Here is a 13,282-nt window from a genome sequence, read left to right on the forward strand (position 1 = left end):
GTCGAGGGTTCGAGTCCCGGCCGGACCAACACTCAGGGTCTTAAAATAATTGAGAAGAATTTGGTGCCTTTCTATAACATCAAGAAATGGTTAGATATTCTAGTCTTCTCGGATAGAGACGAATAAATGGAGGTCCCGTCTCCTATAGGGTTGGGGTAGGAGACTTTAATTTCCCGTACACGAGATTACTGTGTGATGGATGTCCTCCCATGGGGTGGGATGGGTGGGTTTATTGGACCCGCAGTAATCGGTGCAAGCTGTTGCGGTGTCCCTGCCCTGCCGGTTGGCGAAGCTAAAAATAAAATAAAATAAAATAATAAGTAGTAATGCCCAACCAGGAGCTGGGAGGCTCGAGACGGGATTCGGGCTCGAAGCCTGTACTTCATTCGCTGGTCTTTGGTGACGTAGATTAGAACTAGTACACTTTTTTCAATTTTTTTCCGTTTTTCTTTTTCTTTTTTTTTTCCTTGAATAAATCTGTTGAAAGAAAAGAACGTATAGTGACAATTTTTCTACCCCCTCCCCTACCAAGTTTGAAGTTGTCTTCCTCCGTCATTATTTACTATCCCATAATAGGTCCCATAAAATCTTTGAGGGGCCCTCGTACGGCCTTCTCAGTCGTACAAAGACATCACGTAAGTAAGGATGAGATAGATGTAGAAAATCCATTTCCATCTGTGGTTGTTTAGTCGTCACGAAAAGGTTTCCTGTTCGATCGAGAATCTGTTATCATTTCGGAGTGGCTCTAATTAGTCTTTCTGTCATTTTAGAACGATTTAGCCATTAAAAATCAAATGTATTGCTACCGTCTACCATCCACGTTCTAAACTAAAACACCATAAACATATGTACAATTTAGCAATATCTTGAGTGATCAAGAAACGAAAACTAAGATTCACAGTAGACAGTAGTTTATTACTTAATCGTGTTTCAATCGTTTGGACGGAGAAGTTACGCATAAATCATGCGATTTTTCCTCTTCAGCAAATGGCGGATGCAGAACCAGCCGGTGGTGCTCGCGGTGGTTTTCGTGGTGGATTCGGTGGCCGTGGTCGCGGACGAGGCCGTGGTCGTGGCCGAGGAAGGGGTCGTGGAAGGGGTAAAGCCGAAGATAAGGAGGTAAAGAGAATTTGCTGTGTCACGTTATTCGTAAAATTGAGGGACAGTGATAACTGTAAGCGAGCACGTAAAGTGAAAAACATACAAGCCAAGATACAATGAGTGGTAGGTTTTCAGCTGATAGACCGAGATGCAAGCTTCCTTGGTTAATATCAGAGTACTGTATAGCAAGCCACAATAATCCTGGATATTTGTAATATGCACCTGATGAGATGTGCCATTTACAGGTCTCATTATGTGCTGTATAGGTGCATGACTTAATCGTAATCAAAGTTTAATGTCTTTTCGTGGGGCATGGTTACCCATATTGCCCGAGCCAGAGGCTCATGTATGAAACGTAAGACAACAACCCACCCATCCCACCCCAGGGGAGGACATCCATCACACAGTAATCTCGTACGTGGGAAATTAAAAGTCACCTACCCCTAACCCTGCAGGAGACGGGACCTCCATTTATTTGTCCCTATCCGAGAAGACTAGAATATCTAAACCATTTCTTGATGTTATAGAAAGGCAGCATATTCTTCTCAATTATTTTAAGACCTTGAGTGTTGGTCCGGCCGGGGCTCGAACCCTCGACCTCCCTCACATCAGTCCAGCGCTCTATCCATTGAGCTAATTAATCAGTTGTAATGAAGACATTTGTATTTTTTGGCAAGGTTTTGTTTTACATACTAAAGTCTCTGCATAATTTATCTTAAGGCATTCAAGGACTACCACCTTTTGTTGAACACTCAGATAGGGTCATAGTACTCACAGTTCAAGTTATCGGGATGAAATTAAGATGCTATATTTTGAACTGTGATGCATCTCTTCTTTTTCAGTGGGTGCCTGTAACTAAGCTTGGACGCTTGGTTAAGGATATGAAGATCAAAACTTTAGAGCACATTTATCTCTTCTCTCTTCCAATCAAGGTAATGATAATTACATCTGAATGGATGTGTTCTTGTATTGCATATATATGAGTGACAAGGCCATCTGAATTGTAAGAACACAATGAAATTGAGTTATGTGTGACTTTCTAATAAATAATAATAGTGCTAACAATATTGTAGCAGGGAGCCCACTTCACCAAATGGTGCTCTTCAGTGGGGCCCTGCATAAACTAAATTAACTTCAACTACTCACTGGAACATGTTCTCATTTCTGCAAAAATGTTAGAGGCATTGATTCCGATAGCAGTACCATTGTTACACCAATCTTGATTTTCTTGTCAAATCCAGAGATATTAAATGTCAGATTTCATCTGTGCTGATGAATTTTAACCCATTGATTCCTACGTGTAACACGTGCCTACGAAAAGTCAAAATTTTGGAGAAAACAAACACAATGTGCAGTAAATTTTTAAAGATCATCTTTTCCAGAAAACAAACTCCAGTGAAAGAAAACTAATTATAGAAGTTATTTCCGACGAAAAAAGCGATGGGTGCATATGAAGTTTTCACTAAAAAATCAAGATTAAGGATAAAAATCACTAAATATTTTCGCATGTGTGCAAATGACATGCGGATCATATTTCAAAAGGGAATATGCAAATTTGGCCGTGAGTGAAGAGATTTCAAGTTCCATGGAATCTATCGATAGGAAGCAAGACGAAAATGACCAAGAAATATTTGGGGACAACAGATTTATTCAAAACAGTTTTTGATTTGCTGCTATAAGTGAAAGACGTACGAATTTCTTACATGTACAAAGCCCATGTCGTAAAATTCATCATGCTTAGATTGTTGTTTACCTGCCTTCATGGCCAGAAAAGTGCACAGCGTTATGTTGAAAATTCTGAAAAAACTTCGATTTGACGCAAAATCTTCTATTAAACAATACTTTTTGAACACTTTGTCACTCAAACATAATATTTACTGGGCCATCGAATCATCAAATTGTCACTAGGCCCTGCTTGAAGTCCAAAAGTTTGGTTTTCACTTTGCATCCATAATTCACATTGCCTTAGAGAATCATACTGTCGTTGACTCAAGAGCTTATTCTGTCACCTTTAAGACCTTGATATCCATTATTTTCCAAGTAGAGTATTCTATATAGCTTTGTAACTTTACGTTCTGAGTTCCACAAGGTCTAACTCGATCGCAAATGAACAAAAAATCTGATCTGAAAATTTTGAGGGTCGGCCGCGCAGACGCCATATTTTCAAATTTGATCATATAGTGAGGAGGCATAGAATAATGCCCCTCTATTACCCCCTAGAGCCATCAAAATATATGCGCAAACGACGGATTCTGATTGGTTTATTGATCTCCAGACCACAGAGGAAGTTTGGGGACAAAACTCTGCTTAGTATGGGGGTGGGAAAGCGTTCTCGCATGAGCCAATCAGGCGGTTCAAGGTGTCAACATATTAAGCAGACTTTGAAAAATGGGATTTGCATATTTTGTTACATCTGTACCTACTCATATGCGACATGTTAACAAAGCAACCTCGCTAGAAGGCCTGATTGATTTTAGGATATATTCCTATTGAAAATCTATGGTTGGTTTAAAGTTTACCCTCCTAATTTTTCAGGAACACGAGATCATTGACTTCTTTCTTGGTGCTGCCCTGAAAGACGAGGTGCTAAAAATCATGCCTGTACAGAAACAGACAAGAGCAGGTCAGCGTACACGGTTTAAGGCTTTTGTTGCCATTGGTGACAGCAATGGACATGTTGGTCTTGGTGTAAAGTGCTCAAAGGAGGTAGCAACAGCTATTCGTGGTGCTATTATTCTTGCTAAGCTCTCAGTCATTCCTGTTCGTCGTGGCTACTGGGGTAACAAGATCGGTCAGCCTCATACTGTACCTTGCAAGGTTTGTGTTTATTTTCTACACTTCATACTGCCCATGAAAAAAAAATAGTTTGTGGCTTGATGACAAACCAAGAAAGCTGTGTTATTGCTTGTAAAAATTTAAGCTCTCATAAGTCAATTTTAAAGATATATGGGACCTGTCTCTGAAAATTCAGGGCTGTTACTTGTCAATCAAAGCTGTCTTTTCTCTGCTATGTTTATATTCAAGATTGAGATTTTAGTGGTTACGAATTCAAACTGTAGATAATGTCAGGAAACAAAACATAATTTATTATGTTTTGAGTGAAGACCCAGCCTTCTTTTCTATAGATCTACATCCTAATGCTGGTATGGCTTCCAGTCCATTAAGTTCATAAAACTTAAATTGCAAAATGGGCCTTGGGTAACTACTTGGAATAAGTCAATTATCTTAGCCCAACTAACATTTGAGTGAATTTAATAACTAAGTTGTTAAAATTTCTTTTTTCCCAATGCTTTGATGCATTTTGAACTTGAGAGTGTATCTGTTAGTTGAAATTGCAACAAAATGTTTGGACAATTTGTTCACAAAGTCAGGGGCCATGGAGGGAGAGGGGCGGGTAGGGTCTTGGAGGGGGGGGGGGACAGGTAAGGCCACGGTCCCACCACTTTTTTGTGCTTCCGCCCCCACTTTTTGCGCTAAAAAGAAAAATAATTACTATGATTTTATTCTTTTTTCAATTTTCAATATGAAAAAATTATTTTCAATTGTCAGGCCTCCCACTTTACACCTTGCTCCGCAGTACCTGTAAAGTTAATGTCATCTGATCGTCTTAAGCACACTCCTAACAGGAGACAAGTTGGGGTAGAATTGATGTTTCTGACCTGCTACTAGCTGGATTGATTTGTTAGTGATTTCATTACGTGTACACAGTAAAGAACAAAAACCTAAGAAACCTGGAAATAACTCTTCTTACTTGTTTGAACATTGCCTTAAAATTAATTCACATTTTCATCACAGGTGACAGGCAAATGTGGTTCAGTACGTGTGCGTCTTATTCCTGCACCAAGAGGAACTGGCATTGTTTCTGCTCCAGTCCCTAAGAAACTGCTTCAGATGGCCGGTATTGAGGATTGTTATACCTCTGCACGAGGACAGACTGCTACTTTGGGCAATTTTGGTACTTGAGTTTGAATTTTGTAACTTATAATTTATGTCAAGTTTTTTTACAAAGTGTGTGGAATTAAAGTCAGTGACATAGTAGTCAATGACTAGTGTCAAACCTACTGTATGAATTAGATGTGATGCTTGAAAAAAAAAAAAAAAAAGAAAAAAGAATCATCAGTATCATCCAAGGGACAGAGGGTCCCATTTAATTCCCACTTGCATGGTTTTGTCCAAATCAACATGCTTAGTTCAAAGATGAAAAATTGGAAAAAGAAAAATATAACTGCTTAGGAGATGATTCAAGAGACCCCTTGAGGGAATAATTTTTCAGGCAGTACTAACCCATCTAGGCCTTCTAATCTTAGTAATAATGGGATACAAATACATATTAAAGAATGCAGAGTTGTGTTAAAAAGCAACATGATTTTTCTCCCTTTTCAGCCAAGGCTACATTTGCAGCCATCTCCAAGACCTACTGTTACTTGACCCCAGACATGTGGAAGGACACTGTGTTTACCAAGGCACCATACCAAGAATTCACAGACTTCCTGGCAAAGAATCACACAGGACAGAGAGCTGTTGCCAAAGAACAAGCTATGAAACAATAGTAAAACTTAGCAAGAAAGACTGAAATAAAGTGCAGTGGAAACATGAAACAGTCTCCTGATTTCTTTTAACTCGCTAATTCCATTATGACCTCCAAATATAGCATGGTCATGATTTAGTTGTTTCCTCCTGTAAGACTGAGAGATGAATAGAGAAAGTGTACAATCTTGGTTACAGTGTTTTACAATGGTTTTATTTTTACGGCTGGCTACTAAAAGATCTCCAGAGGACACAGTGGGTTCGTTTCCTTTACCTTTGTACCCAAAACCTCAGGAGAACTTTGGTGTCCAACTTTTGCCTAAAGGCTAATTTACATCTATCAAATTCAACAAACTAACCATTTTTTGAGCCATCCCGTTAGCTTCAACACTTCAGGACAAGGGAATGTGTACACCTGTTTTTAATCGCAGGATATCTTTTTAAGATACAAGAATGCCCCGGTTTTCAAACGTCAAGAGGCAAACCTGACCAGCTGCAGATTTGGTAAATATGATTAAAAAATAGGAGAGGATGATTAAACATCGTAACTAATCGAGCTGAAAATATAAATAAACTGCCCTATTAGTAGGTCACTGGCAGATAAACTCAACAGTGAATGATTAGGTAATTCCTTAGTATTGCACTGTGCATGGAAATCGTGTAATCAGGTGCACAGGCACGTGAATACCGAAAACACTATTGTTTTCCAATCAATGGACAAAGTAAACAAGTTTGACGGTCATTTGCTCTCGAACGAGTAGACACCTACATTCTTTATTGCATAACTGTGGTTTTCATAAAACAATATTGGATAATATTGGAGAAATTGAAAAAATATTACATTTCTTTGTCATATTTTTTATTTCCTTTCTGTATATATTTTATTTTGCTTCTTTATTTTTCATTTTCCTTCTATATACTTGAAAATCTTTTCGTATCAATTCACATATACGTGTTTAGCTCATCTATTTTCTATTTTTTCTCTTCATTTTATATGCGTTCTATATTTTTTATATTTATTCCATGTTTTTTTTCGTTCCGACTGGGATTTTTTATTTTTTTTCTAGTTAGTTTGCAAACGTCATCACATTACCGCTAGCACTATTTTTTTTTTTCCATTCCGTCATTTTGGCTTTTCGGCTACATGGAGGATATCGACTGCTTGTCGTGCGGCCGCGGATGCTTTAGAGATTTTAAGTAATTTGAGACCTGGTTTTACGAGAATTGTAATACCTCGGATGAATTCAACGGCAGTCTCTGTGAGTCAGCCGAACAACGGAGATCGTAAGGTAAACAACGAGGAACTTCAGTCGAACGAACGTGCCATTCAGTCCTCGACGTCGCCAGACTCTAACAGTTCTATCCAAGCTCGACTTGCCACTCTCTTTCCAACAATTGGTTTGAACTAAGCTAGTGGGAAAAGCACTAGTAGAAGACCAGCAAGGTCAATGCGGACCATTAAGGCGACCAAAGGCCGCCCATCCAAGACACTTGTTTTACAACAAGGATCTAGTCTTTATTCCCAGTCCCAAGATCAACAAAGTACCTACACACACAACCCGACTTCAGTAAGAAGAGAGAGAACTTGTCTGCCACGAGTTTCCCTTTGACAAGAGCTGGGACGCACATTCCCTCAAAGCTGCTATATTGAATCGATTTCCAAAGCTTTTGCTATTTGAGTATGTCAAGGTGGGTAACTTTGTGTAGTGATATAAGTAACCTAAAGCATTGTTCTACGTTTAATGCATTAATGATAATATCATTGCTGTTCCGTTTATACATTTGGTGTGGCTGCACTATTTTTAAATACGCATCTATACTATTTTGCCAAAGATTTAACCACATAAGAGGATACCTGCAGTGATGCGAGTAATGGACTTCGAATTTTTCGCAGAATTTGTTGGGTTATTTTAGACTTGCTCTGGTACTGCCTCGCTCCCACCCCTTTCTCCTTACTTGTGACATAAGCTTAACTTAACTACTCTTTCATTGAATTTACCCTTGACTTTTGCAAGAAGCGTGCAAGTAACGTGTTTTTCTTAACCATAGTTGCTGGCCGAAGGCATAACTCTGGATGCAGAAAGAGTGACCAGGATGGCTGGTCAAGGAGCTGTTTATGTTAGATTAATGGTCCCTTTGGAATCAGAAGACAAGGGTGAAACCGAAGAGGAGCTAGAGAATTCATTATTAGATGACAGTCCAAGGTGAACTTTTTCTTCTGAATTTTTGCATTGAGCAAAATAAAAGCTGTATAGATTTCTTCTAGCTTTTTTGCCTTACTGCAAAGGTAGCTTCCCAATGCAGATGGATAACCTTATATATGATAGACTGGCTTCCCAGCTCATACTAGTGGGCATGACAATGGCTTTTTGGTGGAAATATTATCCAGTTTGTCTCCCAATAGATTTGTGTATTTTTTTTATTTTAATGTTTGTTTATTTATTTATTTGTTGGCTCAGATCTTTATTCAATCGTTTAGCAGGACGGGACATGAATTGATGTGGTATTTTGCAACTCCTTGTGATTTTGGATATTTGTACAAAGATGAACCCTTCATAGTCTGTTACATCATTGCCACTTAGTTCACTTTGTTTTTTATGGTTTGTGACAAGTTATTATTTCCTTTTAGTGTTAATGGAGCACAAAGAAGCTCTGTGTTCCTTTCATTTGGGGAGAGTGATGGGAGGCCAGATGCAGCTGTGGTGCCCCATCCCTGCCCAACCTTATTGTGTACCATTTCCAACTGGAGCAGAAACATCAAATCAAAATACAGAGTTAAATGATATAGAGACAGGCAGCGACTCTAATATTGTTGATGTATCTGAGCATGTACCTGTGTCTGTATCAGTACCTGTATCTCAACTGCCACCAAAACGTATCATCCAAGTGCACAGACTAAATATTAAGAAGGATTTGATTGACTTATTCCGAGATCCATTAATTATGAGTCAGGACATAGAGATAATTGTTATTGATGCTGTGGGAGTTGAAGAAGTGGGCAGAGGTGTTGGGTTGCTTAGAGATGTTTTCTCTCTTTTTTGGAAAGAAACATACAATTCCCTTTTTGTTGGAGAAAATGAGCGCGTACCATTTGTAAGACATGACTATCAAAGGGATGAATGGGTTGCTGTTGGCAGAATTTTGGTGAAAGGACATTTAACCTGTCAATACCTACCAGTCCTTCTGTCTCAAACGTTCCTTGCTTGTCTCTTTTGGGGGGAGTCTGCAGTAACTAGTGCTATGCTGACTCAATCCTTTAGAAATTACATTTCAGTAGATGAAAAATGTTTGATTGACAAGTGCCTCGCTGGTGACATGAAGTGGGATGATGAAGATGAAATGTCCCAGCCTTTAGAAGTTTTTAGTAACTATGACTGTCGAATTATGGTAAATTCCGATAATGTTAGTCAAGTTATTGAAGAAATAGCCCATAAGGAGCTGCTGCAGAAGCCACAGTATATTACAGACTGCTGGAAGGATATAGTTTCTACACTTCTTCCTAGTTTTCCTGATTTTGCAGCAATTTCCAAAAGGTATGAATTGTTAATACCATCCACAAGCAAAATCCTTAGTTGCCTAGAGGCAAACCCTGAGAGTGATGGGGAAAGGGATAGCCTTAAGTTTCTCAAACGGTATATTAAGGGCCTTGACACACCTCAGAAATTATCAAAGTTTGTAAGGTTCATCAGTGGGTCTGAGTTAATGCTTTTTGATGCAATCCAAGTAAATTTTACCAACTTATCTGGTTTGGGTCGCCGACCAATTGCCCACACTTGTAATACTGTATTGGAGCTATCCTGGACTTATCAGTCATTTCCTGAACTTAGAGAGGAGTTCAGTGCAATACTTGCATCAGATTATTGGGAAATGGATATTGTGTAATATGCCTTGTGACTTAAAGAAGACCATTGTGATGGCAAATGCAAGCTGATTTAAAACAGACTGATAATATCATTTTTGTAGTGAAATTGTGTTTTCTGCCTTGGATAGGTATTTTCGGTTTTAAAACATTTAACAACTGTGCACAAATTATTTTCAGGTAAATCATACTGGGAAATTGTTAGCTAATGGCTGATTGTAGTATCAAGCTTGTTATCTGTTCAAGTTGACATTTTCAAGTGAGCGCAGCTGTTTAGAACTATTTTGTTGAGATTCTTATGTATTTTTTTTCCTTACTGTTGTAAAGGTTAAGTTGCATTAATTTTGTTGTACTATTCTGATCGATACAATTTAAAGGCAAATAATAAACTTCACACTGTTTGCGTTTTCAATCTGTCATAGTGGTACCTGTTTGATAGACGTTAATTGATCTTAATTCTAGGCCCTATTTTCACTCTGTAATAACGGATTTTAGGTTAGTTGAATGCTGGGAACACCTGTTTTAAAGATTGTTACCACCAAAACGGCCTTATCTCAGCAAAGTTTCTTATACGTTGAACTGATTCCTAAGGATGTCCATGCATCTCAAATATTGAGTTCTACCATGTTCACCATCGTCATTCAAAGGGTGACAGGAGACTTCCAAGATATGCAGTTGTTGTGGTGTCAGCCGAACATCAACAACTGGTATTGAGACCTGGTAATCGTCGTCGTCTACTGGTCTTCCTGCACTTGTTAGTTTAGTGGTAGGACAAGCGAATGAATTTGATATCTTTGCTTCAACGGAATTTCTTTCCTCGTACTTTGTAATTGCACGTAAAACAAAGCGTACTTTTGTCAAAACAGCTTCTATTATTGTCTTGAAATCTTGAAGGACAGAGTCCTCACTTTGCCATACACTATGCAACAGCAACTGTAAAGTTAAAATTGCATCTTCCAGACGCACGTTAGCTTGTTCAAAGTAATCAACGGAGACATCGTATGTGTTCAAGTTCTGAATACTAATCAACAGGGTACGAAGAGACTCTACGAAGTTGTAAAGGCCTCTCTCGTTGCCATCTCTTAAAGTTTCATCCGCCATTTTGCTTTTGAAATTGCCGGAAAAGTGCATCATGTTCATGTGATGACGTTTGTATACTAATTAGAAAGAAAATAAAAAATCCCACTCGGAACGATAAAAAGCATATGGAATAAATATAAAAAATATAGAACGCATATAAAATGAAGAGAAAAAATAGATGAGCTAAACACGTACATGTAAATTGATACGAAGAGATTTAAAAATATATAGAAGGAAAATAAATAAAGAAGCAAAATAAAAAATACACAGAAAGGAAATAAAAAATACGGCGAAGAAATGCAGTGGATGTATTGTATATTAAGGTTGTTTGAATATTGACAGGAAAGGCGCGCCATAAGTTTGAGCCACTTGTAAAGAGACCTTGTAGCACAAGAAGTGGGCGTCATGCATCAAGTTTCATGCTCTAGTTCTGTATCAACATTTTGTCGAAATGAAATAAAAGACAGGAATTATAAGAGTGTCCAACAGCATATTTTCAGATCCTTTTCTTTTTCAGGAAAAAAATGGTTCCCCCCCCATGTTCCATGTCATTTTTGTTGGAAATTTTCCACAGCCCCCCCTAAATCAACAAATCACACTGGGGAAAAAGAGTGACCCCCCTCAAAATCATCATAGCCGACCCTCTAGGTAAATTATGAATGCTCCCTAAATTGTGCACAATTATTTACCCATCATATCTCCTAAACGTAAACAAGCATGGTGACCTATCTTTTTTGTATTTTTTCGGAACAGACATAGGTAAGCAAAATTGAAGAAAAGATCATAAAAATTGTTCGATAGCTTTTTTCTTTGAGGAATCACCTTATATGGAGCTCAGGGCTTTGGATAAAAAATGAACTTTGTTCGAATTGCAACAAATTGGACAGTGGAGTGACTCAAGGGTCTGTCGTGATTTTTATCATATCGCGTGACTGTTATTTTATATTTGCATCCTAACACGATTGTATCTCGTGAGCAGACTGCCAGCTGGACCTTGTTAGAAGCATAGTGGGGAAGAGTCGCGTGAAAGTCAGGTTGGAAAACTATGTTCTTTTACACTGATGTGACCTGTTCTTCCCATACCAGGAGAAGTCCTTTTTTTTCAGTAATTTAATAATAAGTTCTTATATAGCGCATTAAAATTGAACTCTATGCGCTTTACAATTACAATTAACAAAATTTCAATAAAAATCCTATACATGTAATTTTACGCTACTCTATCTAAACTAATGAATTATTACGTGTTATACATATATTTGACAACGTACGATATCAAAAAAAATCTGGTGGCTTAATTTTTGAAAAGATAAGTTTTCAATAAGCGTTTAAAGGAGTCAACAGATTCGGCGTTTTTTATGCATTCAGGTAGTTGATTCCACAAATACGGTGCAGCGTAGGAGAATGCTCTTTGCCCATACGTTTTAGTTCGAATTGTTGGGATCTCAAGTAGATTCATGTTTGATGAACGGAGGTTTCGTGCTGGAATATATCGACTAAGAAGAGAAGTAATTTTAATGAAGATTCAGTAATAACTTGAATCTTCATTAAAATATCAATATTTGTTTCTGAAATCGCTTTACCTAAAAAAATTGTCTTCATCTTTTTAGACTTCCAGTATGTCTCCGTTAATTTTATTCAAATTGAATGATTTTTTTTTTCATGCCCCTCCCGGAACCACCCCTCCATGTTTCAAGAGGAAAATCAGAAACTATGTGAGTGTAACCGGCAGGAAGATCCTAAATTGGTAGAGAAATAATCTTTGAAGGTGAAATGTTTAAATAAGAATCTGAAAGCAATAACGCGTCAGCAGAGCTGAAAACGTTTCCTTCTGAGAAACTGTGATAAACAATTTAAGACAGTAGCGGTAGCGTTTATCTCAAAATCTTCTTTCCTCTGTCACGGATCATTTCTTCTTTGTCAGCGTTCCAGTTCACGGCATATTGTAAAATCAAACAACAACAAACATATGAAACATATGTATGAACTGCGGTTATGAAACGTATATATGCACGATCCTTCGCAGTAAAGCACTATTTGAGCAATAGTGAAAATCAGACCTGAAAAAAATTTCAGGCCTGTACGGGATTCGAACCACTGACCTCTGCGATACTAGTGCAGCGCTCTACCAATTGAGCTAACAAGCCAACTGGGAGCAGGCCATCAAATTAATTCGACATAAACCCGTAGAATGATAAATCAAACAACAACAAACATATGAAACATATGTATGAACTGCGGTTATGAAACGTATATATGCACGATCCTTCGCAGTAAAGCACTATTTGAGCAATAGTGAAAATCAGACCTGAAAAAAATTTCAGGCCTGTACGGTTTATGTCGAATTAATTTGATGGCCTGCTCCCAGTTGGCTTGTTAGCTCAATTGGTAGAGTGCTGCACTAGTATCGCAGAGGTCAGTGGTTCGAATCCCGTACAGGCCTGAAATTTTTTTCAGGTCTGATTTTCACTATTGCTCAAATAGTGCTTTACTGCGAAGGATCGTGCATATATACGTTTCATAACCGCAGTTCATACATATGTTTCATATGTTTGTTGTTGTTTGATTTATCATTCTACGGGTTTATGTCGAATTAATTTGATGGCCTGCTCCCAGTTGGCTTGTTAGCTCAATTGGTAGAGCGCTGCACTAGTATCGCAGAGGTCAGTGGTTCGAATCCCGTACAGGCCTGAAATTTTTTTCAGGTCTGATTTTCAC

General features: G+C 38.2%; 2 protein-coding genes and 1 pseudogene across 5 annotated transcripts; all 3 read left to right on the forward strand.

Annotated features, from left to right (window-relative positions):
* The first annotated feature begins 544 nt into the window (after positions 1-544).
* Positions 545-5,699, forward strand: LOC111322840 (small ribosomal subunit protein uS5). Its single transcript, XM_088736776.1, has 6 exons — positions 545-635; positions 985-1,119; positions 1,944-2,033; positions 3,637-3,918; positions 4,897-5,056; positions 5,485-5,699. The coding sequence occupies exons 2-6, from the start codon at positions 988-990 to the stop codon at positions 5,649-5,651; spliced, it is 831 nt and encodes a 276-aa protein (XP_088592902.1). The 5' UTR covers positions 545-635; positions 985-987; the 3' UTR covers positions 5,652-5,699.
* A 136-nt stretch (positions 5,700-5,835) lies between these two features.
* On the forward strand, positions 5,836-7,335 carry LOC148721917 (uncharacterized; annotated as a pseudogene).
* LOC111322860 (uncharacterized) lies at positions 5,836-11,772 on the forward strand. Of its 4 annotated transcripts, XR_015992718.1 has the most exons (4): positions 5,836-7,832; positions 8,258-9,161; positions 9,668-9,746; positions 9,983-11,772. XR_015992718.1 is itself a non-coding variant. In XM_088736771.1 (3 exons), exons 1-3 carry the CDS (start codon positions 7,820-7,822, stop codon positions 9,669-9,671), a joined length of 921 nt encoding a protein of 306 aa, XP_088592897.1. In that variant the 5' UTR covers positions 5,836-7,819; the 3' UTR covers positions 9,672-9,899. The 4 variants fall into 4 exon arrangements, 2 of the variants coding, with proteins under 2 accessions (XP_088592897.1, XP_088592896.1); XR_015992717.1 differs by having other exon boundaries at positions 8,258-9,746; positions 9,983-11,043; XM_088736771.1 differs by lacking the exon at positions 9,983-11,772 and having other exon boundaries at positions 9,668-9,899.
* Positions 11,773-13,282: the final 1,510 nt, after the last annotated feature.

Source organism: Stylophora pistillata, chromosome 10, assembly GCF_964205215.1.
Source record: "Stylophora pistillata chromosome 10, jaStyPist1.2, whole genome shotgun sequence".
Lineage (NCBI taxonomy): Eukaryota > Metazoa > Cnidaria > Anthozoa > Scleractinia > Pocilloporidae > Stylophora > Stylophora pistillata.